Below are 27,244 nucleotides of genomic sequence, written 5' to 3' on the forward strand. Positions count from 1 at the left end.
TTTTCTTTTACAGTAATTGAGAAGCTTCCACCAAAGTTTAAATGAAAACTGCAATGTAGTTATTCTAAAAGTAGAAATAAATATCAAAATTAAGGCCAACATTAAATATACATATACAACAGGTTTGTAGCACAAGTGCTTGACAACTCTGTAAAAGGTTAGAAAATTAATGAATAAAGTGGCCCATGGGTTCAAAACTGTTAGCAATGATCAACATGTCAAAAAGAGACGCTCCATATATTATAATCATACCTTTTTTTAAATAAAAGATTTTAAAATGTTTGCATTTTTTATTTGATTTTTTAAAATACACATTAATCTCATTAATATATAGGGCTAGGTTTTCTTATTCCAGCTATCTGAACTTCCAGAAAAAAAATAATCTACTTCTCTACACTTCAGCTTCTTGCACAGTGAATATGTATGAGAGTTTTCTACTCAAATTCTGCTACTCCAGATCACCAGTCAATGACACAGAGAATTCTGCATAATGAAAATTATACACTTGTACTTTTAATCAAAACAGGAATATTTGAAAGCTTATTTCATTACCACCATAAGAAACAAACTGCTAAGTTTTGCTCAAACAAGTCATCTCTTCTCACTTTCCATTATTTTTCCTGGTAAAAGAAGAGACATACCACTGAATTTTCAATTTTAACTTTCAACAGTCCTTCAGGGGAAATCTGACTTAAATGTATCCTAATATAGGCCTGCAAGTTTGCACATTATTTATTTAAACGTTTCTTCAATTGTTCTAGATGCCTTGCATCAGCATCCTGAAGAATTAACACAGTGGCTTTAGACTGAAGTGGATTAAACTCTATAGTCATCAAACAACAGAGATCTATCAGTTGTTTTTGACATTTCTCTAAACCATCCTTAAGTTTCAGATGTAAAGCTGGATCCTTTCTCAAATTATTCATTTCAGACACAGAAAAGCCAATCAAACTTGTTAGAATATCATTAGCAAAATCTACTTCAAGATAAGCTGAACCATCAGAAATTTTTGCCTTTATACCCCAGGACCCATTGGTGCTTGTGAGGCTTCCAGTGAGAGTAACAATAAAACATTTAATTTTCAGCACCGTAATAGTTTCTGGTCTTTTTGCAAGTAGAAAAGAAATATATGTGAAAGGTAGAGAATGTAAATCTAAATGAGCCTCTACTGCTCTGCAAGGAACGGTCTGTGAATCATGCTTCTGCTGATCTGCTTCTGGATTCATTTTTGAGAAAAATACAGGATCATCATTTAACAGCCTGCTGTCAGAAGTGTGACGGGATTTACATCTGCTGCCATCTAGGTCTGTATTATTCTGCCTTTCTCCAGGAGGATTTTCCAAATTAAAATCTGCAGAACTGCAGGTCTGATACATGCTTTTGCACTGCAAAAAGCTGCTTGTACTATTTCCATCACCATCAAATACTGTTCTTCCAAAAGTCTTTTGTTCGCTGAGAGCTTCTACTGGCTTATCTCTTTCACTCACATCATCTTTTTTGCAAGTGCCATTTAAAGATGAATTGCAGGAGCCTCTAGATGTATGTGGAAGTGTCTCAGTAATCACCCTTACGTCTCTGTTTATGACCACTGGTGGCACTTCTTCCAGCTCTCTTTGCATCTCTTCTTCCAGAAAAAAGTCATCTTCTGAAGGAAAGTCATTTAAAAAGACATCCGCATATTCTATGGGAGGTGAAACCTGACGATCTGAATCAGGCAAAGGACTTCCAGATTCCTGTGGCAACACATTCCCATTGGGTGCAGTCAGTGAACCTGGGGCTGTACTAAAATTGTTGCTTCTGCTGTAGCATCTGCTTTCTAAAGATGCTTCATTGTTTAAAGCAAATTCATTATTTTCATCAAGACTAGCTAAAAGCTCTTCATCTGAAGGACCTAGACTTTGTTCTAAGCCATTCACAGGCCTTGGAACAATGTGGTCATGGTCAGCTTGTTGGACAGAATAAGGGTTTTCAGTTTCTCCAATTAATCTTGCAAGGATTCTTTCCTGAGAATACTCCTCCAGAAGAGTATCCACTTCACCTCCCAACAGTTTCACATTTTCTGGCTTAAGCAGAAGGACTCCAAGACAATATGCAATCTTACCCTGTACAGTGATTTTTGTTCCAGGAGGAAGATTACTGTGGAGGACAGGCACTGGTTGATACTCCATGCCCTGAATTTGCTGTATCCCATCAGTTAGCTGTAGCATTAGCATTCGAGTTGGCTTTGCTTCCCAGGGCTTCTGGAATGTTTGAGTACTGGCTGTTACTTCTTCATTTACAGTATTTTTTCCTCTTAGCTTCTGCAACTGGGAATATGCTGGCTGGCTAACATCAACCAATGAATCAATCTGTATGGAGTAGAAGCCTGACAACTCTCCTCTGGGAGCATTTAAGATGCAGTCAGGCAAAATGGGATATTCCAAGTCTCTTAGATCAGTAAGAAGCCACTGTTCAAATACCTGACTGTTAATCTGAGCTTGATTTAAGTTACTACCATTATTTTCTTCCTGGATCCAAGTAATACATGCTTCCAGCCATGTCAAAGGAACTTTAACATGCCATTTGGATGAAAGCCAACTTTCCACTCTTGCTGCAATGTTAGCTGCAGACATTTTCTTTTAAGAGTGTGAATTCCCTAAAACAGAACCCAAAAAAGACATATTTACAGCTTAAGTTATAACAAGTTTCTTGCTCATACCATATAGAAATTTGCCCTCAAAGTTCTGCTATTCTAAGTGTGACAATAAAGAAGCAATTTAAATTAACAACACTTATATGGACATTAAAAATAAGCGTGCATTTCTCATATTTAAAGCATAAGAAGTATGTGAATGCAGTTCCCACATCATGGGGTATTAAGAAAGTACAGAGACTTCTATGATCAACCCTGCTTCGTGACTTGTTTTCTGTTGTTTTAATTAGAAATATAACACTGAAATCCTTTTGTTATAGATAGAAAGCAAATTAAAAAAAAAACAACCCAAAACAAAAAAACTACCCAAATATAAAAAAACTCCAAAACACAAAAAAAAATCCCTCAAGCAGTAGTTTCTTACATGTATGTCCTATTTTTTTTTATTTCTGTGGGTTCTGCTGTTAACATTCAAGTTTACTTAAGAAATTGACCTGAGGGGTTAATTCTGCCATACCATTGCACTGTTATAAAGAGAAGAAACCCCATGTACACCAGAAGCAAGCTGGCACCTGTGAGCACTGTATCACAGGGGTGACTTTTCAGCTGTAACTGCATAAAAGCTTTGTACCCGACAATAGGAAGCTAGCTTGCAACATCACTAATTACCTAGAGAACCGGTCCAGGGTTTAGATATAATAGCATCAACCCTTGGTAGTCATCATCTCAGCAATATCAGTGGCTAACAAGCTTTACCTTCTGACTACTTTAGAAAGAAGCAATGCACATATAGAACAGACTGTTTCAGTTGGAAGGGCCCTACAATGATCATCCAGTCCAACTGCCTGACCGCTTCAGAGCTGACGAAAAGCTAAGTTTTATTAAGGGCATTGGTCAAATGCCTCTTAGACACTGAGGGGCTTGAAGCATTGATCACCTCTCTAGAAAGCCCATTCGACTACTCTCTCAGTAAAAAAATGCTTCCTAATGTCACATCCGAACCTCCCCTGCCACAACTTTGAACTATTGCCTCATGTCCTTTCACTGGATCCCAGAGAGAATAGATCAGCAGCTCCATCTCCACATCCCCTCCTCAGGAAGCTGCAGAGAACCATGAGGTCACCACTCAGCCTCCTTCTCTCCAACCTAGCCAAACCCAGAGCCCTCAGCTGCTCCTCACAGAACACAGCTCCAGCTCTGTCACCAGCTTTGTTGCCTTCTCTGGACACAGTCAGGGACTTTCACATCCTTCTTAAACTGTGTGGCCCAGCACTGCACACAGCGCTCGAGATGAGGTTGCACCAATGCTGAGTATAGCAGATAATAACGTCTTTTGACCAGCTAGTGATGCTGTGTTTGATGCACCCCAGGATGGGTTTGCCCTCCTGGCTGCCAGGGCACATGGCTGACTCAGACTGCAGGTCTTGCTGTCAGCTAGCACCACCACGTCCCCTTCTGCAAGGCAGCTCTACAGACACTCCTCTCCCCGTCTATACTTACGGCCAGTGTTATTCCACTCCAGGTGCAGAATCTAACAGTTGAACTTCTAAAATTTCATGGCACTGACGATTGCACAGTGCTCCAATCTATTTATGTCTCTCTGCAAGGCCTCTTGTCCCTTGAAAAACTCAACAACAGCTCCTGGTTTGGTATCATCAACAAACTTGCTAATGGTGCATTAGCAAATGCATCCAGATCATTGATACAAACATTGAAAAGGTATAGGGCCGCCTGCATTTGGATTATGCTTAACCACTTGAAACGACAGCTGAGGAGCTCAACCTCCCTACGGAGAGTGACAAAAACAAGTTACCCTAAGAATAATTAGGAAACGCTAGGTTTAGAAAGGGCTTTTTTGCACTCTAACTTACAGCAAATTAAAAACACTGTGGCTCTAAGTTTCCCCTAAAGCTTCACCACTTAAGAAGACACTGTACCTACACAAAGTAAAGCGCCGGCCAGCCACTCGCGGTGCGCTTCACGGGCTTGGGCCCTGCCGGGGCTGAGGGGACGGAAGGAGGGAGGAAGGGTAGGCCAGGGGGAAGGGAGGCGGGTGTCGCACCCCGCAGTCCCTCAGAGAGGCCGAACCCCTTCCCCCCTCAGCAGCTGAGCCGCCGGCACTTACCGGGGTGAGCGGACAGTACCGGGGGGGGCAGCCGCGGCTCCCCCTACCGTCGGGGGCTAGGGGACGGGAAGGGGGTGAAGGGCGCAGCCCCTCTCCCCGCGCAGCTTCCCAAAACCGCCGCTCTACCCAGCAACCAATAGGAGACATCCGTCGCGCGCGCTTTCAATCATCGCGAGAGGCTTTTTCACCATCATTTCCCTCCCCTCCCTGGCCCGCCCTTTCCTTTCCTTTCCTCCGTCCCTCCACTGCCGGCGCCCGGTAGCGAGCACAAGGTGGGGTTTTCGCAGGCGCCATTTTCTTTTCTCACGACCGAGATCGCTCTCTCTCTCTCTCTCTCTCTCTCCTTTGCCGCCAGCCCTGTACCGCTTCCATCGCGGCTCCTACTGAGGGTAGGTAAAACGACCAACCGGCAACAGCGCACATGGTGCTCCCCTCTTCCAGGCGACGGGGCCCGCCTGGCCCTAACCCTCACGGAGGGCGGGGCGCAGCGGGGGTAGCCGCCTCCTGCGCCCTGATGGGCAGCGGCTTTACCCAGTGGGACGGCTCCGGCGCCGCGCAGGGGGAAAGCGGTGGGGCCAATCGCGTGCTGTCAGTGTCGGAGGTGCGCGTTGGCGGTGGGGGCTGCTCTGCTTTCTCTCTCGTGCGTGGTGGGGCCGGCGGCGGGCGCAGGTACGCGCACCCATGGAGAGGTGTAGCCGGGGCCAGCGAGGAGGGGGCGCTGCCCTCGCGCAGGGTGGCGGGGGGCGGACATAGGCCGGGCCGAGGCTTGGTGGGGTCGCAGAGCCGCCGCCGTGCCTCTGCTGGCGCCGCTGCGTGATGCCCGTGCCTTGTAAGCTCCCACAGGCACGGCGGTGGAGTAGGGTGAGCTCTGTATGGAGAAAGGAGAGTGTGAAGTCGCCGCCTCGACTGGCGCTGGGGTTGACTCCGGAGGCGGCTGAGAGCAGTTGGGGGGCCGCCCCGCCCTGCGTGACAGACGGGAAGGGTGGCCTCTGTAGGACGAGCGGGCCCTGGGCCTTGCGGCCCAGTCAGTGTGGCTCGCAGGAGGGACAGTGTGGTGGAGGCCGGGAGCGGTAGCGGGTGCTTTCTAAGGGCGGGGAAGCGGCTGCCGCCGCCTTCCTTCGCTCGCCCTTGGTAACAGCGCCTGAGGCGAGCTGTAGGGAATTATGGCGGGTGGAGAGGAGGGCGCTCAGGGCCGCGGCCTGGGCGGGAGCAGCCGTGGGGTGCCGACTGGGCTTCGACCCGCTTCGCGGCCTGTCGCTTTCGGGGATCGTGGCCGCGGGGCTGTCCCCCGAGGCCGCTTGCGGCGCGGCCGCCGGGCGCCTCCTTTGTGTCCTCTTTGGGCACGGGGATAAATTTGTCTGCGACCGCGTGGTGCAGGCGGCTTTTCCGCTCCCGGCTCCGCCTAGCAGGCGGTAGCCGCCATTACAGCGACCGCCATTTCTGCTGATCCGTGCTGCCGAGGCGGCGGGGGTTACGTAACGCCGCCGTTTTCCCCGCCCGCCGCTGGCCAGATCGCCGTAAGCGGGGAGCCGAGCCGGGCCGGCGGCTTTTCCCAGTTCCGTGCGTTATGTCTGTGGTAGCTGGTGCTGCCTCCCGCCTTCCATTGCCGCTTTACCCTTTAGCTGTTTTTAAATAGCATTCGTCAAGGTGATCTCCCGCGGTAGCGGAGAGCACTATCTACAGGCGGCCAGGGGAGGTTCGGCATAGCGGGTAAATACGCGCGAGTAGGGGAGACTTAAGCCCTGAACAGTACATTACAGTTCACTCCCTGCACCCTTAAAAGTTCTTGGGAATGGTTGGAAATAAAACAACCGGCGTCCTAAGGGGCTGTTTAAACCGTCTAAAAAACTGCCCAGCTTCTTCCTGCTCTCACCCCACATAGCAGCGTTTTGGCAAACGTCTGCCTGAGCATTCGCTGTCAGTAAATCGTGTCTGATGGCTCACTTCAAGTGCCTGAAAGGACTAGCGTGTACTGGGAAGGCAGTGCCTGCTGTTAGCGTGCACAAGAGGGCAACAGTTATAAATGAACAGTTGCCTGAGGGTATGTTTAAGAAGTTAGAAGCACCTTTTTTTTTTCCCCTTTTTTCTTTATGCTTGCCATCAGAATGAGTGGCTGTAATTTGTTGGGGGAAAAAAAATGATAAAATATAAAAGGGAAATACATGACTGCAAAAGTATTTCCTTTGTCTAGACTTCTTTCTAATGTGACTTCCTCATGTTGCATGATAACTAAAAGCAGGTCGTAAAAAAGATGTCTGTTTTGGAAAGTCGTAGTGAAGTTCATCTGCTTTTTCTTTTTTTTTTTTCTAAGTTTAAACCTAAGGATCTAGGTCCTAATTGTTACATAATGTCCTTTAAAAAGTAAACTCAATGCATGTGTTATCTAACATGTTGAGAGGAGCTGGATGCATGTTCACTTTAAATATATGAAAACAATTCTTAGTAAATGCAGTTAGCGTGTGCCCAAAAACTGTAATTCAGACATTGATGTTTTTACATGTAAGCTTACATACCTGTTTTCTGTCTCCTTAAAGTTGTGTGTTTTTCCAGGGTATGCTTTCTTTTTCATAGAGAAAAGCTTTGCAGGAAAAACTTGAGTCAAACCTCTGGTTTTGGCTGTAGTGAAAATTGAAGCTGTAAGTGGGCAGTCACAACTGATAATGTGCTGTTTTCATAGGCTCTTGAAGCAAGTCTGTTGGATTTTAATCCCTCCCAGAACACTTGAGTTTTTGTCAGCAAGGATATATAACAGTGGTAAGTTGTGAAACCAGGCATTTCTTTTTGCCTTTTCCTTTTAGGACAATGTACAGTTTGCCTTTTCATGAAAGAGATGTTCTTGCTTTTCTGCTCTTCAACAGATTTTGCTTGCCAACCTAAGAAAGAAAGGCAATGGAGACTGAGCAACAGGAAGAGACCTTTACCAACACAGAGACAAATGGTAAGTTTTTTAAAGGACTGTTTTTTCTTAGGAAGATCCTCTGTAAGTTTCAGTGCTTCTAAATATTTAGTAATGCCTTAACTATATCAGATGTTTGTATCAGCAGTAGCTTTGCATTCTGTGTTAAATCTTTTTTAATTAGACAATATCTTTACACATGCTTTTGAAGCATGAACACAATCTTTCTTATTTATCCCATGTTTTAGGCATGTGATAAATAACTGCAAATTATGACTGTCCTGGGTTCAGCTATAGCAGTCATTTTCCTCCTTAGCTGGTGCAGTGCTGTAATTTTGACTTTCAGCCTGGAAACAGTGCTGATAACACCTGTGGTTTTTAGTTGTTGCTAACTGATGTTTACTTCAACCAAGGACTTTCTCAGTCTCATGTTCTGCCAGGAGGAAGCAGAGGGAGGAGGGAAGGCTGGGAGGAAGCAGAGACAGGACACCTGACCCAGACTAGCCGAAGGGATATTCCATACCACAGCACATTATGCCCAGTATACGAACTGAGGGGAGTTACTCAAAAGGCGCAGATTGCCGCTCGTGTCAGCAGGTGGTGAGGGGTTGTAGTCTCTCCTCTCTTACCATTATTATTATTGGTAGCAGTAGTGGTTTATGTAACACCTTAATTACTGGACTGTTCTTATCTCAACCTGTGGGAGTTACATTCTTTTGATTCTCCTCCCCATCCCTCCAGGAGTGGGGGTAAAAAAATGGGGGGGAGTGAGCGAGCAGCTGCGTGGTTCTGAATTACTGGCTGGGCTTAAACCATGATGATGACTGAGGATTTGAAAATACTTCATACCTAAATATTCAGTGCCCATGCGGCGAGTATGAACGTAAGAATACCATCATTCATATCCATTAATTGTATTTTGCTTATTGGAGTTTTTACATGCAAGAGTATAAATACATGAAATACCTCTAAAGAGCTTCATGGAAAGCTTACTGAGCATAATTAGGGAGGAAGCTAGGGTTCTCAGTGTCATTGATTCATGCCAGTTTTTTTCCAAACAGTATTTGAAGTGCCAGTTTACTGTTACTCTACCAGTATTTCAGTGTTGGAGAAAGTGCATTTGAGCTTTTTATCTGAAATGTTTTTCCCAGTTGTAAACTATAAATAGATACTAAATGGGTGGTGCTGCATGACATGTTTTAAACAGCATGTCATAAATCTCTCTCTTGTTGCATGCGACATTCTCATTTAAAACATAGTTCATAGATTTAAAATGGATTGTTAATAGTTAATCAGTATGTAAGCTGATGAAGACCTGTTTCTGTCCTGTGGCTTCTCAGAGGCATCAGTAATTAATTGGTGTTGATCTAATAGGGAAGAATGTGTTAAGAATACAGAGCATGAATTCAGCATGTGTTTTACTTCATATGACTTAGAAAGTTAAATAAATGTTTGTGTTTCCCCCCTATGGATCTCTCTATAGGCAAACGTCCTGCAGAAGATATGGAGGAAGAGCAGGCCTTCAAGAGATCTCGGAACACAGATGAGATGGTTGAATTGCGCATCTTGCTTCAGAGCAAAGTATGCTTTTTCGATTTTACTGATTTTTGTTTGTTGCACTGCTCAAGGTGGCAACGGTGTATGTTGGGATATATGTGTATTATTGATGTATTTTATTTAATATGCAATAATTTACCATTAATATCTTCAAATGTGCATGAATGGTAGTGAAAATTGTATTGTGATGGAATTACCTTCAGATGTTCTTCCAAAAGGTAAGATCCTAAGGATCAGTACTGTTTTACCTTGTTGGGGGAAAAAAATAAAACAGAGCAATAGAAATTAGAAGGTGTTCTTATATTTGAGTGGAAGATAGTTATTTTGAAGGGAATGACTGCATATTAATCTTCGTAAAGGAAGCAGTTTAGAAAATGATCAGCTAGTAATTGTAAGTTAAATACAAGAGGTAAAATGAGAACTTTCTTACTAGTAACTTTTCCAGGCAGATCTGCTAAACTTCTTCATATATATATAGACAGGAGTACAGATGAGAGTAATACATCGGGGATTCCAGTGAGTTTGTTGACAAGAGTAGTTAGTTACAGTAAGGTTGATAGGTATGACTTTCCTTAGGTGTTTCTAGTTATTACATGTCTTGTACTTACTTAAGTATTTCAAGTCTTTTGCACTGGCATGGAGAAATGTTACCTTAACCCTGCGTTGCATTTCTGTCTGACAGTCAAGTTACCTGGAGTATCACAAAATGTTTTGTATGCTGTTAACATGTGTGATCCGTGTAATAAAAGCAGTGCTTTTGCCTGTAGTCTTTGAAATAAGGTGGTAAAAATACAGCTTTGCAGTTACTTTTGCTATCTGCCAGTTTATTCCTGTTGGTGTTAGAAGCTTGGAAGTTAGCGGCATTGATTTTTTTTTTGAGAATATACTGCTCTAAGAAGTCAGTTAAGTTACAGAGGTATAAGCCAAAATTAGCACTTGAAATTATCAAGAAATACTTGGAATGCAGAAGTGGAATTTGCAAATACATTCCTTTAAAAAGAAAAAAAACTGGGATGAAAAGCTGATCAGGTGAGTTAGGGAAATTGTTGACTATGTTACATTCATACAGTATATTTTTGAGAGCTATAGTGTATGAGATTCTAGGAAGAATTGCCTAGAAACTTCTGTATGGAATTGAATCATTAGTTGCAAAACTGAATATTCTTCCCTTAGTTCAGTGGTAAGAGCTGTTCGTCTGTTTTTTTTTCCATGGACAAACTGTTATCAGTTTGTTTCAGTTTGATTTGAAACATTCTAAAGCAGTATCTGCCTGCCCCCAGTCCCCAAGCCAACAAGGTAATGCTAAGACAGATTTAGCATTTTTAGTCTTGAGTTAAAAAATGTATTCTGTGGTGTGTTGGCATAACTTAACTTCTGAAAACTATTTTCCAGAACGCTGGAGCAGTGATTGGAAAAGGTGGCAAAAATATTAAGGCACTTCGTACAGACGTGAGTATCTATGAGTTTAAACTAATTTAACACCAATTCTTTCAGAGCACTACATCAAAAGATTTTCTAGAAGTCGAAGCAACTCAACTCTAGGCATCAATAGCCTAGTTACAAGCCATTTGTATTGATTGCTAGAGTAGATAACTTAATTCCCCAATTCTTGTTGTAATTAAAACCCAGCTCAATTCACCTGATAGAAGAGGTTTATATTAAATCTCTTCACTTTTGAATATGATTCTGCTAAATTTCACTCTTCAAGTGCACTAACATCCTAATTAGAAATATTGACAAAGCTTAAAACACTTCATTGTGCCATTTCCCATACGTGTGAATCAGTTACAGTACTACTGAAACCATTGCAGGTGGCTGGCTTAACCCAGTGATAAAGAAACTCTTTTAACTTCCTTTAAGAAAGCAAACAGACAGAATTGTCCATCTGTTCTTTAAGAACTTGCACATGAAGCATCAAAACATTAAAGTTGCTTAATTTAAATGTGGGTATAGGAGAGTAAGGGAACATTCTGTTGTTACTTGGAAGCACTTTTACATGGTCATGACTTATTTGCCTATTCACATTTTAGAGTGGGTTGACTCTTGTGATTAGACACATGCTCAGCATTAATGTTGTGTATTATTTATAAAACTTGGCAGTGCTTCTGAAATTCCATTTGTTTACACTCCTGTACTTAACCTCAGCTACGATTTCAGCAGTTTTCCCGATCAAGACTCTGTTCAACACAAGATTTGGCAATATGTATCAATACAAATCAGTTCCAACGAAGTTCATAAACTACCGCAAACAGATCTAAGTTGAAATGGTCAGGAATTGTACATATGCTCACTAACTTCGGCAGCTAGTTGATTTTTTTTATTTTAGGGTCCTCCTTTTTCCGTGGGTTGTTTTTTTTTTTTTTCTTTTTAATTTTTTTTCGGTTTGTTGGTTTTTTTTTTTGGATCAGTACATCACCTAAGTCCGGATAATCTAGATTGGTCTGGAAAACTACCTTTCCCGATTTGCCCATGGTTCTAGTAATATGGATCTCGACAGGTTTTGTGTCTACCCTCATGAGCCAGCCTGCTACTGAAACATCATACATTTAAAGTAGTTTAGTCAGAGCAAGTGACTCATTTTTAAGGTCCATACTGTTAAGCCACAGTCGGTGTAGCAATCCATTATGGTATTAGTCTTCAGAACAACTTAAGCTTGTTTCATTAATTGAGAGTAATGAGTATAGTTTGTATTAAATTAAAATTCATTGCTTTTCCCCCTCTTCCCTCTCCTTGTTTTTTTGGCCATATATCTCCGTTGCCCATGTACTGGATCGACTTGCCCCTGCGTTACCCACCATGACGTTGGCCCATCCGCCCCTGAACGCCCATGTGAAACCCTGGTTGGCTATGCCCAAAAATGTGCTCGTTGCCAAACGGGTATCATACTTGACAACTTCTGATTGAATGCCCATGCCCAATGCCAACATCCACGAACGCCAATGACCAATGCAGTACAATGCCAGTGTTTCAGTCCCAGACAGCAGTGGCCCCGAGCGGTATGTCCCAACAGTTTATGCCTCACTGCCTGATTAGAAAGAGAGAAATGTATTATATTACCTGCCTTTGATATAATTAAATAGTATCCCCTTATAGACGGTGTATTGTTTTTTTTCAAGTTTTCTGTCTTATTTTCCCCATTAAGTCTTTTTGTCACTGAACTTTTACGTGAGTTGCCCACCCAAACAATCCACTAATTTTATTTCAATGGAAGGAGCACAGCTTCAAGTGTTGCATATTTGCTGCATTGTAAATCAAATTGTTCCAAAATAGTCTCTCGCTCTGTCTTTGTGGCCCACCTTGCTCCCTTCAACATTGCCTGTTCATAATTATTTCTGATGAAATGCTAACTCCGGTTCACTTTTCTTCGCTTCTCATTTGTTTTGTCTTCTTTTTGTCTTGCATTTGTATTTGTTTTTTCTTGGAGAGCCCATTAGTAATCTGATTTCTAACTGGTTTCATAACCTTACTCCAGATACAATGTTCACCACTTGCATATTCCACTTTCTACATGAGAAGGTGTGCCAGTTTTACCAATGTAATAGCGAGGGTATCCTAAATTAGTGGTGGCGGGGAACATGAATATTCACTTCACCTTTCAGTTCTGCTTCAGTTTCTTGCCCGCTTAATCTGAGCCCTTCCAAAAGCCCATTCTGTCTTTCTCTCTCTCTCTCTGCAAGAGCTACCTAATCTTAAATTTATCATGCATATAAACTGGGCATAAACAAAGATGCATGTGTTGTAAATTGAGCAAACAGGTTTACTTTAAATGGGGACTATTAATTGTGACCTCTTCTGTGTAGTAAATCTTCTTAGAATTTTGTGTATGATGATGAAAAGGATTTACTTTTTCTTTTCCATCTTCTCCATTTTGTCTGGCGTTACGTTCTCCCACAACAGCATCTTGAGTATCAGTGCAGATATAGAGACAATTGGCGAAATCTTGAAGAAGATTATCCCTACTTTGGAAGAGGTATGTCACAATGTTTGTTTCTTTTTAGAGGTAAAAGATGAGCATATGAAACAAGATGGTTCTAGATTTGCCACTCCTTAAATACAGGAAGTTAGAAAATAAAACCAGAAAGCCTTTTAAAGAAGGGTTATGGCTTTCAAAGTACATGTTGGCATTTTTTGATAGAGGACAATCACTATTTAATAATTTATCATTTCATACAGCTTCTCCACTTTCAAAATACATGCTTTCTGAATTGTTTTGTCCCGACTTTGCAGTAGTTATACTGTAATATGTATTCGGTGTTGGCTTTGTAAATGAGTGTGGCACTGTTTGATACCTTAAACCTTTATACAAGTTGTGCAATGTAATAAGGAAAACAAAGTTCAACATCAGCTTATGTTCAGGTGAGGCGCTGAAATAGTTGTGGTGCTGTCAGAGGAAGTACAGAATTATAATTTGGCAATAATCAAGTCGTGCTGTTTGGAAAAAAAATCCAAATATTTTAAGTTTTTATGTGACTAATATTACTCTTCTTGTATACGTCTTTCTTACAGTATCAACACTACAAAGGCAGCGACTTTGACTGCGAATTGAGACTTCTTATTCACCAAAGTTTGGCAGGAGGAATTATCGGTGTCAAGGGTGCTAAAATCAAAGAACTGAGAGAGGTACTTCTTCCCTGTTCTTCTGAGGTTTGGGTTTTGTTCAGCAAACGACTTAGGGTTTTGTGTTTATAAGGGAGAGGTGTATCTTCTGTGCAGTAATTTATTCAGAACATACTGCATACTCCTGAGGTGGATCTGAGAATTTCAACTTCCTTACAAACCCTCAGAAATAAAGTTGTTGGTGATAGAGCTTTGGACTTGTCAAGCTTCTAAGCAATATTTGTGGTAATGTTTTTAAAGCTTTGGGGGTTTTTTTGTTCGAGGTTTTTTTTTTTCCTTAAAATGATATTCATCGCTCCTTCTAAAATGAACTGCATAGACTATATACATATTCATGTGGTTGGACTTAAAAAATTATTTAGAGTGAATGTATATCTACAAAGTCTTACAATGATAATTCAGTAGGTGCCTGAATATTACTGTAAAAAGGCTTTATTTTTATAATTTAAAAAAAATTCTACCTCCTGGAAGACCATTGTTTTCTTCTAGTATAAGAATGAGATCTAAACACCTAATGGTCTCTATGAACTTAATTAACTATGCTTTTTGTCCTTCCTTGGCCATTGTGTCGGAGGCAGTTTCAGGTCAGTTCAGGTGTAAGCTGATACCTGTTTGCATGGGTTGAGAAAAGCAATATAGCCAGACATAATGCCGGCAACATTACTGTCTTGCATCCAAAGTATGTTGTCTTGACATGTGAAGGTTAATACAACCTGTAAGCTATATAGGGTATGTGCTTATTTTGCTGTATTTAATCAAACAATGGTATAGATGAGCCATAATTGAAAGAGGAGAAAGTTTTACATTTTCATATAAAACTGTCAGTGCAGATCTCTTAAAAAAAATAAATTGTTGTGAGAATTCAGAAGCAGGCATGCAGGCTGGGGATTTAATCTTTTGGATCCTTTCTTTAAAAATGTTTTAATGGGTTTATAAATCTGTTTAAATACTTAAGTTAGACAATCTTGGATTTTTATTTTTTTTTTCTTCAACAGAACACTCAGACCACCATTAAGCTCTTCCAAGAGTGTTGTCCTCATTCTACTGACAGGGTGGTGCTTATTGGTGGAAAACCTGATAGAGTCGTTGAATGTATCAAGATTATCTTGGATCTTATCTCTGAGGTAATGTTTATTAAATTTACTCTTTCGTTGTCACTCATGGGTGTTAGGGGCATATGAAAATGGTGTCTTTAAGTTTATATTTTGAATTCAATACCTCCTACTTTCCCAGTAGCAAAGTGGTTGACTGCTACTACCTTTCGAAACTATTCATGTTTTCTAGAATTGGGGTGCACCTTATGGGGGAGAGAAGCAATTTTTGGTACTAATACGCCATTATTCATACTTTGCATATCATTAAGATACAAACATTGAAGAGACAAATTTTATTTGCCACTGATAAGTAACAGCAGTTTCTCTGTCACAATTAAGTTCACAGGAAATGCATCGCCATCTCCTTTCTTACCAGCATTATGAAATATAAATAAATTCATATTTATCCATTTAGTATATATAGTTAATTAAATGTGCCAATTATAATGGTCCTATTTGGGCTGGTGGGGGCTTTTTTTGTTTGTTTTAGTCTCCAATTAAAGGACGGGCCCAGCCTTATGATCCCAATTTCTATGATGAGACATATGACTACGGTGGCTTCACAATGATGTTTGATGATAGAAGGGGACGTCCAGTAGGCTTTCCAATGCGTGGAAGAGGAGGTTTTGATCGAATGCCCCCTGGTCGTGGTGGACGACCTATGCCTCCATCGAGAAGAGATTATGATGATATGAGCCCTCGCAGAGGACCTCCACCACCTCCACCAGGTCGTGGTGGTAGAGGTGGCAGCAGAGCTCGTAACCTTCCTCTTCCTCCTCCACCCCCTCCTCGTGGCGGGTGAGTTGTTGCATAAACACGTTATACAAAGTTCACATTGTATACAGTCACCTGAAATGTGTGCGTTTTTTCCATGCTTCCATGTTAGTAGCGATTATGCAAGGATTGTGCGTGTACTAGACCAGGGAGTATTTTGAAAAGTACTGGAACTTTATTATTTGCTGCACTGTAGTAGTCTACCAGGACTATAGTTCAGAAACTTTTGTGTTGTTCAGTACTTGGCTAGAGTAGTCGGAAATAAAGCTGTTCGTGAACCATGAATGTGAAAATTTAAATTTGAGCAAACAAATCAGTTTATAACCAAAAGAATTGCATTGTAATGTTGCTTCCCTTTCATTTTAGCGATCTTATGTCCTATGACCGAAGGGGCAGACCAGGAGACCGTTACGATGGCATGGTATGAGTTTAAAATTTGCCTTTTTCTGTTTTGTAAACACAGTTAGAATACTGACTGTCTGAAGATACTGTTGCTGAACGCATGCCCTTAAATATGGGACATGCATGATTTTGATGATAAAACTAAAATGTTTTGTCCATACAAATGGTCTTCTCTGGAGGAATGTCTAGGGTGTAAGTGGTATCTGAGACATGATCTGTTTTCTTCCTTTCTGTATCGTTTTTGATGGCAGGGAGAAAAGTTTGACTGTGCTCCATCCTGCAGGTTTTCTTGCACTGACCATTTGTTAGTTTTTTTTAATGAGGGTGACGGAAATGGGAATTGTTAGGCTTTTCAGATTAAGAAAACATACCGGAACAATGCTTTCCTGAAATTTTTTGAATCATACAAGCATCTTAACACTGATGTTGCAAACACGAGATATACACAGTGTAATACAGATTAAAGAATAGTATCTAATTAAGAGTTCTAGTTAATCTGGAAGGTGATTGCTCTTGAATCAATTCTTGTCTATTTGCTGGTTTATCTGTCTGCAAAAAAAAAACCAAAACACTGTAATTCCAGATGTTCCAGAGCTAGGACCACTGCTAAGTTGAATCCTAAATTAAATTTGGTACATTCAACCATATTAATGCTAATACTTGCAGAGCTAAAAAATCTCTTATAGTATATGGGATCTTAAAAAAGGCTTAAATATATTCTTCCATGTTGTATTCTGAAATGTGACTTCCCAGCTGTCATCTGCTGTTGTTCTAGATTCCTCTTTCCTGGGAAGAGAAATCATATGTCTGGGAGGTAAATCTCTATAGTAACAATCTTCTTTTCTCCTCTGGCTTTGTTTGGCACCTGCTTTAAGATGACGGGTGAGACAAGATTTTTTCTTTTAAATGAATGGAAGAGCTATGAAATGGGCTTTACATATTTCCTCCTTGGGAGTAAGATTTACTGGAAGTACGTAAGAATGTCACATGTTTATTATAAGTATTCAAAGGAAAAGTTTGCACAGTATTACAAAAAAGTGTTACCCATGCTACTTTACATGTTAAGAAACTGGAAGAATTGAGAAGTGTACCTCCAAGATTTCTTATTCATATTTACATATTCTCAAAGCTCAGTTTTTGTGTTCTTACATTTGCAGCTAATAAAGCCAGTGCTAGAGCATATAAAACTGAGCATATAAGCCTGCCCGTGTTTGGATGTCTGGTTGAACACAGTCTTCCTTGGCTTGACTCTTGGGCAGTAGTGTGTTCTATTTTTATTCCATTCCAGCTGGAATACAAAATCTGTTCAGCCTGACTTTTGTCAGGTTGACCTTTGCTTTCTTGACATGAGTTCCTACAAGTGAGTGTAGTCATCTCTGTTCATTTATTTTGTTCCAAAGAGCAATTTTATCTCCTTTTCGTAGAGAGGCTGATTATGGCTTTGGGTCTTTATGACCTAGTATCATAGCCTGGTTAAAGTGAGGTCTGTTTCCCAATGAAAACTGCATTTAAATTCTAGTTCTAGTTAACCATCATCCTAGTATTCTAAATTGCGTAAGCAGATAGGAAGTTTTCACGTAGATTGTGAGGCTGAAGCTGGAGATGTCATGCCATAAATGTAAGATCTTCCTGTGCCACCATTCGTTTCCTACGGAAACCGTTCTCTAGCAAAATTTAAACCAGAGTAACTAAAAGCGAGCTAAGCAATGCATGGGAAAGGTAGCTCTCAGACACCAGAAGTGCACTTTCACATAGATTCTATTTTAGAATAAAATGAAATAGTAAAAAAAAAAAAAAAAAGACTAAAATACTAAACCAGAATAAATTCTGTTTTTCATAGATGCAGTAAAGGGCAAGAACAGCTGCTTTTCTCAGATGAACATTTAAAAAATCATGGAAATGTTGAATTTGTTGAATGTACAGATTCTGTTTGGGGTTGGTTTTTGTGGTGGTGGGTTTTGATGGTGGATTTGGGGTTTTTTTTCCTGGGTGTTTTTTTTGAGGGTATTGTTGTTTGGGTTTTGGTTTTTTTGGTTGTTTGGGTTGTTTTTTTGCTTTTGTTTTTTTTCTTCTTTTTTTGCCAGTTCTCTTCTTCACTAAAGGCAAAAAGATTGAGTAGCCCAAGACCTTTAAAACTGGATGCTGAACTGTGAATTTTCTGGAACTCCAGAGATACAGGAATATTCACAGCCTTGTAAATGCTGAGATGAGAAAAACACATTTTGATTTTAAAAGACAGGTTAATTCCTCTTGCCCATGAGGAGTCACCTGCCAAAGAAGATACTTGTTTGTTAGCCCGTTCAATTATGCACTGCTGTTTAAAGAGTTCATTTGGCTTATAATCCTTTTTGGAGTTTTTTCCTGAAAGACAGGCTTTTTGTTTTGTTTTGTTTTGTTTTTCGCCGTTAACAGAGCTATATATTTCTTTGTGTAACTACTCCAAATCAAATACCTATGGACTGTAAGGGCTATTCTGACAGATTAAAAAAACCTGAATGTATTTCCAGTACTTCTTTTTTAACACACTCATCCTCAGGGATCTTTCAGATACATAAATGCATGCAGATACCAGAGGAAAAGAGTGGAAAATAAATCAAACAAGCATGGAAAGTAATTTTATCCCCTCACCTCTTTTTTTAATTAACTGATCAAGTATTAAAATTTAAAGTACTAAAACTTTGTAAATCCGAGTTTATAGTTAAATCGGAATGTCTTAAGTGGACAGTCTCTTCAGACTTCTGTGTTTTTAGACTTCTAATGTGCTTTTGTTCCTTCAAATGCTTCCCAGTTCTTGGGCCTTTTTTTAACTTAAATGTATGTGTACGTACACGTGTCCTTATGTATAAACAAGTAAAGGCACATACCTTTAAAAAAAAAATGCACAAAATGTTATTAATGTTTGAGATGTAACATTAACAAGCACATAAAAGCTCAGTAAAGGAAGAGTGTACGACAGCTCTTCTATTTATCCATGCAGATGTTGGATGAAAGTAACAGAAGTAACAAAATCTCGCTCTCCTAGGTCACTGTTAAAAAAAAAAAAAAAAAAACAAAAAAGAAAAACCCCCAAAACCCCCCAAACCACCAGAAAACCCCCCCGAAAATTATGACTAAAGAATTTTACGTCAGTTAGGACTGAATTAATTTCCTTTCATTAGATGTAAAAGTTAAGCTGCCCAGCCAAGGTGTCATGGCTCCTAGTAATAGTAGTCAGTAGCAGAAGTATGTAGAGTATCGTTAGGTGTGTTGAGAGCCTGTTAAACTGGTTTTAGGGTGCACAAATGAACATTAATAGCTGAAATAGTAGAAATCTGAAAGAAGTGCTATATATCACATGTCTTAAGAACATAATTATATTCCATTATAATCAGGGAGCAGTAGATTTAGTTGAGTTACTAGTTATTTGAGGTGTATGGAAGTGAATTGGTAGAAGAAGCAGTGTCCTTCCTGCTTGGCCTGCTGTTGGCATAAAGAATCACTGACAGTTACTAGTTTCAGTCTAACTAAATTTTCATTGTCTAATGCATGGCAGAAATAAAAGCTTCTTCTAATAATGGCAGAAATACAGTATTTTTATACATAATAGCAATTGAAAATGTTCTAGAAGAATAAAAACAGGCCTGTTTAAGCTTTGTTCTGCCATTAGCTGTCTGTCCTTCTTTGTTAGAGGGAAAAATCTACACCACAGAAAGGAAAAAAAAAGTGAGTGTGACCGCTTACAGTTCCCTCACAATCAAATTAAAAGTGAGTGAGTCTTGAAAGTGGTCTAAGTCACATACTTTTAAGTCTTTCTTGTAGCATAAATGTTTCTCTGTACCAGTACATACTGTATTAGCTTGCCAGCTTACGTACAATTCTACATGACACGAACTTAATTTAGATTTCTTTCCTTTTTTCCTCCTACTGTGTCTGGAAGATGATGCAGTGTCACGTGGATGCCTGTGATGACATGCAGCCACCAGAGTTGGTGAGTGTGCCGAACTTCTTTTGAAAACTGCTTTACTGAACAGGTTAAGTGATAATGGGGTTTTCTTGATCATGAATGTAGTCAGTGGCAGCTTGTATCTGGTGAAAATCGTAAAGCTGATAATTTCATAATTCTGAGTCTTCTGACTCAGAATTTATTGGTAGTTTGTTTTAACACTGTGTCCTGGGCAGGCAAGTAATGTTAATAGAAACATGGAAGTGTGCAGCAGCACAGTCAAATGATAGGAGCTTTTCTGTACCTCTTTTTGCCTCCTTCACACCCCATTTTTGTATTGTAAATAGCAACTTTCTCAATAACAGATCCACTGTAGATGTGTGCATTTAGGATAGCTATTTTATATTAACTTTAGAATGTTGTATTTTCTCATATTTCTAACAGTAAATATTAGAAGTAGCTTCTTGTAGATGAACTATAATGCTTTAGTTACCAGTGTTTGAAAACAAACCATCTGATTGGGTAGATTTTGGGAAAGGAAGTTAATGGAGATTGTCAAGTGTTCATACTGTCAGAAGATGGCGAAGTGCTGCCAAGTATGAAACGTCAATTCTTAGCTTACATAAACACAGCAACTGTAACTGTTTAACTCATCTGGTGTCAAGTTCATTTGCTGCCCTGTACTCTGCAGAGGCAGAAAAGATCAAGAAAAAGATTGTTCTGTAAAACACTTTGCCCAAAAAGATCCTGTGGGAAATATCAACAGGAATATGCCTGTGTGTATGCAGATATGCTGCTCTGATAAGCCTCTGAGTTAAGTCTTAAGCAGAGTACTTCATTCTTTTGTATTTTGGACTCCACTACAAGCTCTGTTATGTATTACAATCTCTACAGGTAAGTGTTGTGGTTTAACCAGAGCAGACAACTTCAGTACCATACAGCTGCTTGCTTACATCTCCCAGTGGGCTGGGGAAGAAAGCAAAAACTTGTGGGTTGAGATAAGAACAGTTTAGAAATTGAAAAAAAGTAAAATATAGTAATAACAAGAAAAAGAGAGAGGGAGGGGGAGAGAGAGCAGTAACTCCCACAACAAAATAAAAAAACCCTACAAACACAAAACCCCCTCTCCTCCAAATAAAATATCCTAAACAAACAAAACCAGTGATGCACAATAGAATTGCTCACCACTCGCTGACCAATACCCAGCCCGACCCCAACAGTGATCTGGGCCTTCCGGGTAACTCCTCCCAGTTTATATACTGGGCACGACATGCTGTGGTATGGAATACCTCTTTTGGCTAGTTTGGGTCAGGTGTCCTGTCTCTTGCTCCCTCCCGGCTTCTCGTGCTCCTCCTCTCTAGCAGAGCATGAGAGACTGAAAAGTCTTTGATCCTCGGGATAGATGGTACTTAACACACCAATGTTTTAGCTATTGCTGTCAGCATTCTTAGACTAAAGCCAAAACACCGCACCATACCAGCTACTATACCAGGAAGAGAATTAACTGTGTTCTGGCCAAAACCAGGACACCAGGTAACATGATTGTGTGATAAGTTGCTTAGAGACAGAGGATAAGCTCAGATCTTTGGTCTGAGCAGCTTCCATTTTGATCTTCTAAAAGGGTGTAGCAGGTAAATAGTGTTTCGGAAAAGTTGTTGATTTACAACTTCTGGGAATGAGTAGTTGTGATTGGTTGAACTTGGCTGGCTGCTAGGTGCCCACCCAGCTGCTCTTCCTCTGTCTTCAGCAACATGAGAAGAGAAAGTAAGATTGAAAAGCTTGTGGCTCAGGATCAAGAGAGATCACTTTCTAACTGACATTATGGCAAAACAGAGTCAACCTGGGGAATATTAGTTAACTGCCACTTAAAAATACATGTAGCATGGAGAGAGAGAGAAAAACTAAAAATGCCTTTCTCTCACCATTCACTTACTCCCAGGCTCAACTTGACTACCCCTTCATTCCCTACTCTTAACTCCTCTGCCATGAGTGGTACAGGGGCATGGAAAATGGCAGGCTGCAGTTAGTTCATCACACTTGGTCTGTTCCTTCCTCCTCAGACTGTTCGCCTGCGCCAGTGTGAGGTCCCTCCCATGAGATGGAGTCATTCACGAACTGCTCAAATGGGTTCAACAATGGACTGCAGTTCTTGGAAGAGCTGCTCCAGTGTGGGTCCTCTTCATGGGGTACAGTCCTTCAGGAACAGCCTGTTCCAGTGTTGGTCCCCCAACAGGCAACAGGTCCTGGCAGGCGTGTGCACCTATGTAGGCTCTTCATGGGCTGCAGCTTCCTTCAGGGCATGTACACCTGCTCCCAGCATAGCATCCTTAATGGGCTGCACTATGGCTGTCTGCTTCAGTGTGATTCTTTCCAGGGGCTGCAGGAGTATCTCCATTCTAGTGCCTCGAGCACTATAGTCTACTCATTCTCTGGTGTCTGCAGGGCTGTTTGTCTCACTGTTGCCCCTTTGCCCATCTCTCCTTGGTGCACACTGGGGTTTTTTTACCCTTTCTTAAATGTTATCACTGGGGTCCCACCAACTTTGCTGATGGTCTCAGGTTTAGGCATCAGTGGTCCACTTTGGTGTCAGGTATAATTAGCTTTGGCTGCAAAGGGGCCAGCCTCTGCCCTCCTTATTGCCATTGGTAGCACAGCACTTGTATTTATAGTGAAGCTGGGGGTTGAGATTTTTGTGTAAAATAGGCTCAGAGTTAACCACATGATACTTGAGATGAAAATGTTAATGAAGCATGGCTATTCACTTTTTTTCTCTTTCCCTTCCAGTTTGAGGGTGGCTCTGGATATGGTAAGTATTTATATAGAACCTCTACGTGTACGTCATTGTGTAGTTATTGAAGGGCTTGATGCATACGTTTAAATCAGATTATTCATACGCAGGGGGACGCGGTTCATATGGAGACCTTGGTGGACCCATCATCACAACACAAGTAACAATTCCCAAAGATGTAAGTAAAGTTGACAGGCTTTAAGCTTGTGTTCATTAAGCCAACAACAAAACAAACAAAAAAAAAACAAACCCCAAAACCAAACAACCAAACACCTCCCCCCCAAAAAAAACACCAAAAAAACAAAGTAACAAAAGAAATGCAATTATTTTCTGAGACTATTTAAGTAAATCAGAAGTGTTCAGGGTGTTTGATAAGTACTTCCAATATGAAATGGGTGTTTCTGAATCAGCAAAAATCTATGCTTTGAATGTTTGGTTTGTGTTTCACTTTAGAGACACACTATAGGCAATTTTAATAACTGGTAATAGTAATAGACATGGTCTCTAAGTTCTTTTTTGCAAATTAGAACTGGTTCCCCCACTTTTATCCCACCTATGCTTATACAATTAATATTGCAGGGGATGTTCTGAGAATGTAGAGCAGTAAGTTTCCATTGCAACTCCTTAAACTTACAGAAGCTATGTAAACATGGCTGTGATTTTTTTTTTTTTTTTAAGTGTTTAGAAAGTTGTACTGGGAAATGAATACTTTGCTTTTTTCCCCTAGTTGGCAGGATCTATTATTGGAAAGGGAGGCCAGAGAATCAAACAAATACGTCATGAATCAGGAGCTTCGATCAAAATTGATGAACCATTAGAAGGCTCCGAAGATCGGATAATAACTATTACGGGAACACAGGACCAGATACAAAATGCACAGTATTTACTGCAGAACAGGCAAGTTAAAGTTTAATGTCATCCCTGCTGTCAACTTCTAAACTAACGTGTACATTCTAAAGCTACTCATCTCTGCGATACAGTTTTAGAAGGCAGGTTTTAAGTAACTATTTGAACCTAACATCGCCAGTGGTAGTTCTGCCTTGATTATCTTCATTTCTCCATTCTAATTAAAATGAAGACACCCTCAAAACTAATCTTGCTGGAAGACGCCTTAACCAAGCAGTCCTCTCATTTCTCTGGTGAAAACTGCTGCAAAAAACCTACTTGTAATAAATTACTTAGAGCCTGTAGAAAATATAGAAGATTACAGTGGATGTTGGCCTAGTTCTGTGTGGAAGACTAGTGATTTTGTTGTTTTTAGATAACTAAATTGACAACAAATCACAGTCTGCCATATGGCACAGACCATGCCTCTACAGGACAAGTTGAAATCGATTCGGTGCTGTTACGCAGCATTTCATATCTTGTTGACATTACTTTGTCTTTTCCACCAAATGCTAACAGCTTCAGATTTAATTTGGTTAGTTTTGCTTTATTAATATGTTGGCTGTTACAGCAGATTTTACTGTTTTAAATGTTTGGCTTCAGAGTACTAAGTTTTAAATGTGCATAAAACATACTAATATACGTATAATAGCCATTCATCTTTTGGAATTATATACTTTTAAATATATTAGGAATTTTTAATCTGCTCTAAGAATGTAATTGTGAATGTTGATGCAAGATGTATGGTCCATCATTCTAATACATGCTTTTTTCTTTTTCTTTTATAGTGTGAAGCAGTATGCAGATGTTGAAGGATTCTAATGCAAGATTATTTTTTCTTTTTTATAGTGTGAAGCAGTATTCTGGAAAGTTTTTCTAAGACTAGTGAAGAACTGAAGGAGTCCTGCACCCCTTTTTTTTTTGTTTGTTTTTTTTAATCTGCTTCTGTTTAAAAAGCCAACATTCCTCTGCTTCATAGGTGTTCTGCATTTGAGGTGTAGTGGAATCTTTGCTGTCCACCAGATGTAATGTTTTAATTCCTTACACGTGGGGGGAGGGAAAGGGCACACAAAACTAACATTGAAATTTTGAAGCAGCAGCAGAGAGAGTGACTTCTATTTTTGTTCATTGTTAGTGGTAGATTGTAATGTTTTCATTGTAATTGTTGTGAACACCCTGCTTTACGTGCACTGTATCTTTTCTTTGGAAGTGGGGGAAATACTGCTAGTCCACATGTCCCTGGCATCCTTTGAGAGCAGTGTGCACAATGTAATGCTCTTTTTTTAAGAAACACTTTATGATTTCTAAATAAATTAGTGAACCTATTCTTGGTAGTGACTTTTCTTCAGATACATGTAAGATAATGTCTAAAATAGATACACCGTTCTGTTGGGTTTTTTTTTCTCCCACATGAGAGAAAGTTGTAGTTAAGCTTGCTCTTTTATGTAGATGGTTTTGTGTGGAGTTTTTGACACATTAAAGAAACTGTGTGAAAAGAATGACTCTGCTGTTTGGGGAAAAAATGCAGAAATACTCATGCAGATGTTGTGTAAAATTGACATTTCTCAAGTGTTTGGCCCTCTTTGCAGTACATATATATATTGGTAACAGTATATAAATAAAATATTTTAAAACTTTGTGATGTCACTGAGTAAGCAGTGGTAAAGTACACCTGGTTATAGACAGCTTGCTTAATGCAGATAACACTGTTAGAAATGACAGTTGTTGTACCGTTACTGAATTAATTATAGTTACTTTATGAGCTTTCATTTATATGAGGTTAGAAATTCATATAAATTGGCAAATTGACAGTATCTAACTCTGTAACTTGGTTTTCATTGTATGCAAAACTTGTTTGGTTTCCCTGTCGTATGTTGAATTCCTTAGGAATTATTTGTGAGAAATGAAAAAATATAAAGCCTCTGGATATCTCATGTAATAACTTGGCATTTGTATTTATAGTTTAAAAATGTTAATTTTACTTCCTGAATAAAAACAACCTTAAAAACATGAGTGTGGCATATACTGATATGAGTCCAGACTGAGCACGGATTCTGGGTTTGGGGCTTTTTCCCACTGTATCTTGTAGAACATTTCACATCAGCAGCTGCTTGAAATTTAGTGGGAAAGGCAAAGAGCTAAGAGGTTGTGCATAAGGCTGACCTCGTTGGCAGTTTAAAATCCATCGCCACCTTGATTTTTGGCTGCAGAAGGCAGATAAAGTGGGTCTGTGCTAGCATACCTCTGGCACTTGGCATTCACAAGGGGAAAGCTGAAGGTGAGGGAGACACCTGCAATCCAGGCAGCAGTTTGGGGCAAAAGGTAAGTGAACTGTATGGCAGGCTGTATCAGAAGTGTGTCCAGCAGGTCGAAGGAAGTCGTCCTTCCCCTCTGCTCTTGTGAGACCCCCACTTGGAGCACTGTGCAGTTCTGCTGTCCCTAATGTAAGGAGGACATGGAGCTGTTGGAGCAAGTCTAGAGGAGAGCCTCGAGGATGATCAAGGGGCTGGAGCACCTCTCACATGAAGACAGGCTGAGAAGGTTGGGGCTGTTTAGCCTGAAGAGAAGGCTGTGTGTTAACACCACAGCAGCCTTCCAGTATCTGAAGGGGGGGCTATTCATTAGGGACTGTAGTGATAGGACAAGGAGTAATGGGTTTAAACTTAAACAGGGGAAGTTCAGGTTAGATAGAAAGAACTCTACTGTTAGGGTGGTGAGGCACTGCAGTGGGTTGCCCAGGGAAGTTTTGACTGCTCCATCTCTGGTGGTGGTCAAGTCTAGTTGGACAGAGCCATTAGCCAACATGGTCTAGTGTGAGGTGTCCCTGCTCATGGCAGGAGCATTGGAACTAGATGATCTTAAGGTCCTTTCCAATCCAAACCAGTCTATGATTTTAAGTGAAATGCAGGTGTCCAGTTTTAATAGGTGCCCCCAACTTGAGCGCTTGCAGAAGGATGCAGCAGTGGCGTTTTGGTTTTGTTCGGGTTTTGTTTTAAAGCGGGAGGAAAGCTCCACAAGCGTCCCTGTGTAAATGTTTTCTGTCCGCTTCCACCCGCCACTTTCCCCTTCTTCTCAGTGATGCAGATCTTTCGGAAAACTCCCTTACCAAGTCGAGCATGCGCACTGCCCCAGCTGGGAAGTATCTTGGGGGGCATTCTTCCCATAACCGTCCATGATTTGGGATTCACCGCCGGCCTCCCTCCGGCTGACCGTGGAGTCAGTGTGTGTCCTGCCCCCAGTCCCGCCCTGGCCGCTCGCCAGTCCTGCTCTCCTCAAGGGCGGCCCCGCACAGCGGGGTGCAGGCAGCGAGCCCGGCCTTACAGTACCCGCCGCTGAACACCAGCTCTGCCTTGCGGAGCTCCTCTAAAGGCCACCACCTCGGGAGGGGGTCCCGGCCTAGCGGGGGTCTCCTGTAGTCAGACCTCACGGCGGGAACCAGCACCAGCTCGGCAGCGATAACGACCCCGCCCGCCTGAGCCCGCCCCGAGTGCCCTGGGCGCCTGCGCACTGTGCAGCGGAGGCAGCGGGGGGGGCGGGGGGGGGACTCTTGCC

At 41.0% G+C, this 27,244-nt stretch overlaps 2 protein-coding genes across 11 annotated transcripts; one reads left to right on the plus strand and one right to left on the minus strand.

Annotated features, from left to right (window-relative positions):
• Window positions 1-365: 365 nt before the first annotated feature.
• RMI1 (RecQ mediated genome instability 1) lies at window positions 366-5,332 on the minus strand. Its single transcript, XM_061343917.1, has 2 exons — window positions 5,179-5,332; window positions 366-2,635 (listed from the first exon to the last, which is right to left on the minus strand). The coding sequence occupies exon 2, from the start codon at window positions 2,610-2,612 to the stop codon at window positions 729-731; it is 1,884 nt and encodes a 627-aa protein (XP_061199901.1). The 5' UTR covers window positions 2,613-2,635; window positions 5,179-5,332; the 3' UTR covers window positions 366-728.
• HNRNPK (heterogeneous nuclear ribonucleoprotein K) lies at window positions 5,096-25,329 on the plus strand. 10 transcript variants are annotated; one of them, XM_061343923.1, is made up of 17 exons: window positions 5,096-5,146; window positions 7,435-7,511; window positions 7,616-7,694; window positions 9,124-9,234; window positions 10,603-10,659; window positions 12,163-12,206; window positions 13,108-13,180; window positions 13,717-13,830; window positions 14,823-14,951; window positions 15,412-15,719; window positions 16,062-16,116; window positions 16,873-16,911; window positions 20,014-20,064; window positions 22,804-22,825; window positions 22,903-22,985; window positions 23,535-23,704; window positions 24,542-25,329. In XM_061343923.1, the coding sequence occupies exons 3-17, from the start codon at window positions 7,647-7,649 to the stop codon at window positions 24,570-24,572; spliced, it is 1,335 nt and encodes a 444-aa protein (XP_061199907.1). In that variant the 5' UTR covers window positions 5,096-5,146; window positions 7,435-7,511; window positions 7,616-7,646; the 3' UTR covers window positions 24,573-25,329. The 10 variants fall into 10 exon arrangements, with proteins under 10 accessions (XP_061199907.1, XP_061199904.1, XP_061199908.1 ...); XM_061343920.1 differs by having other exon boundaries at window positions 5,097-5,146; window positions 24,481-25,329; XM_061343924.1 differs by having other exon boundaries at window positions 5,098-5,146; window positions 7,616-7,695; window positions 9,137-9,234; window positions 24,481-25,329.
• Window positions 25,330-27,244: the final 1,915 nt, after the last annotated feature.

Source organism: Neopsephotus bourkii, unplaced genomic scaffold (assembly GCF_033783945.1).
Source record: "Neopsephotus bourkii isolate Nb327-2 ecotype Australia unplaced genomic scaffold, CSIRO-AGI_Nbou_v1 NB_1831, whole genome shotgun sequence".
Classification (NCBI taxonomy): domain Eukaryota; kingdom Metazoa; phylum Chordata; class Aves; order Psittaciformes; family Psittacidae; genus Neopsephotus; species Neopsephotus bourkii.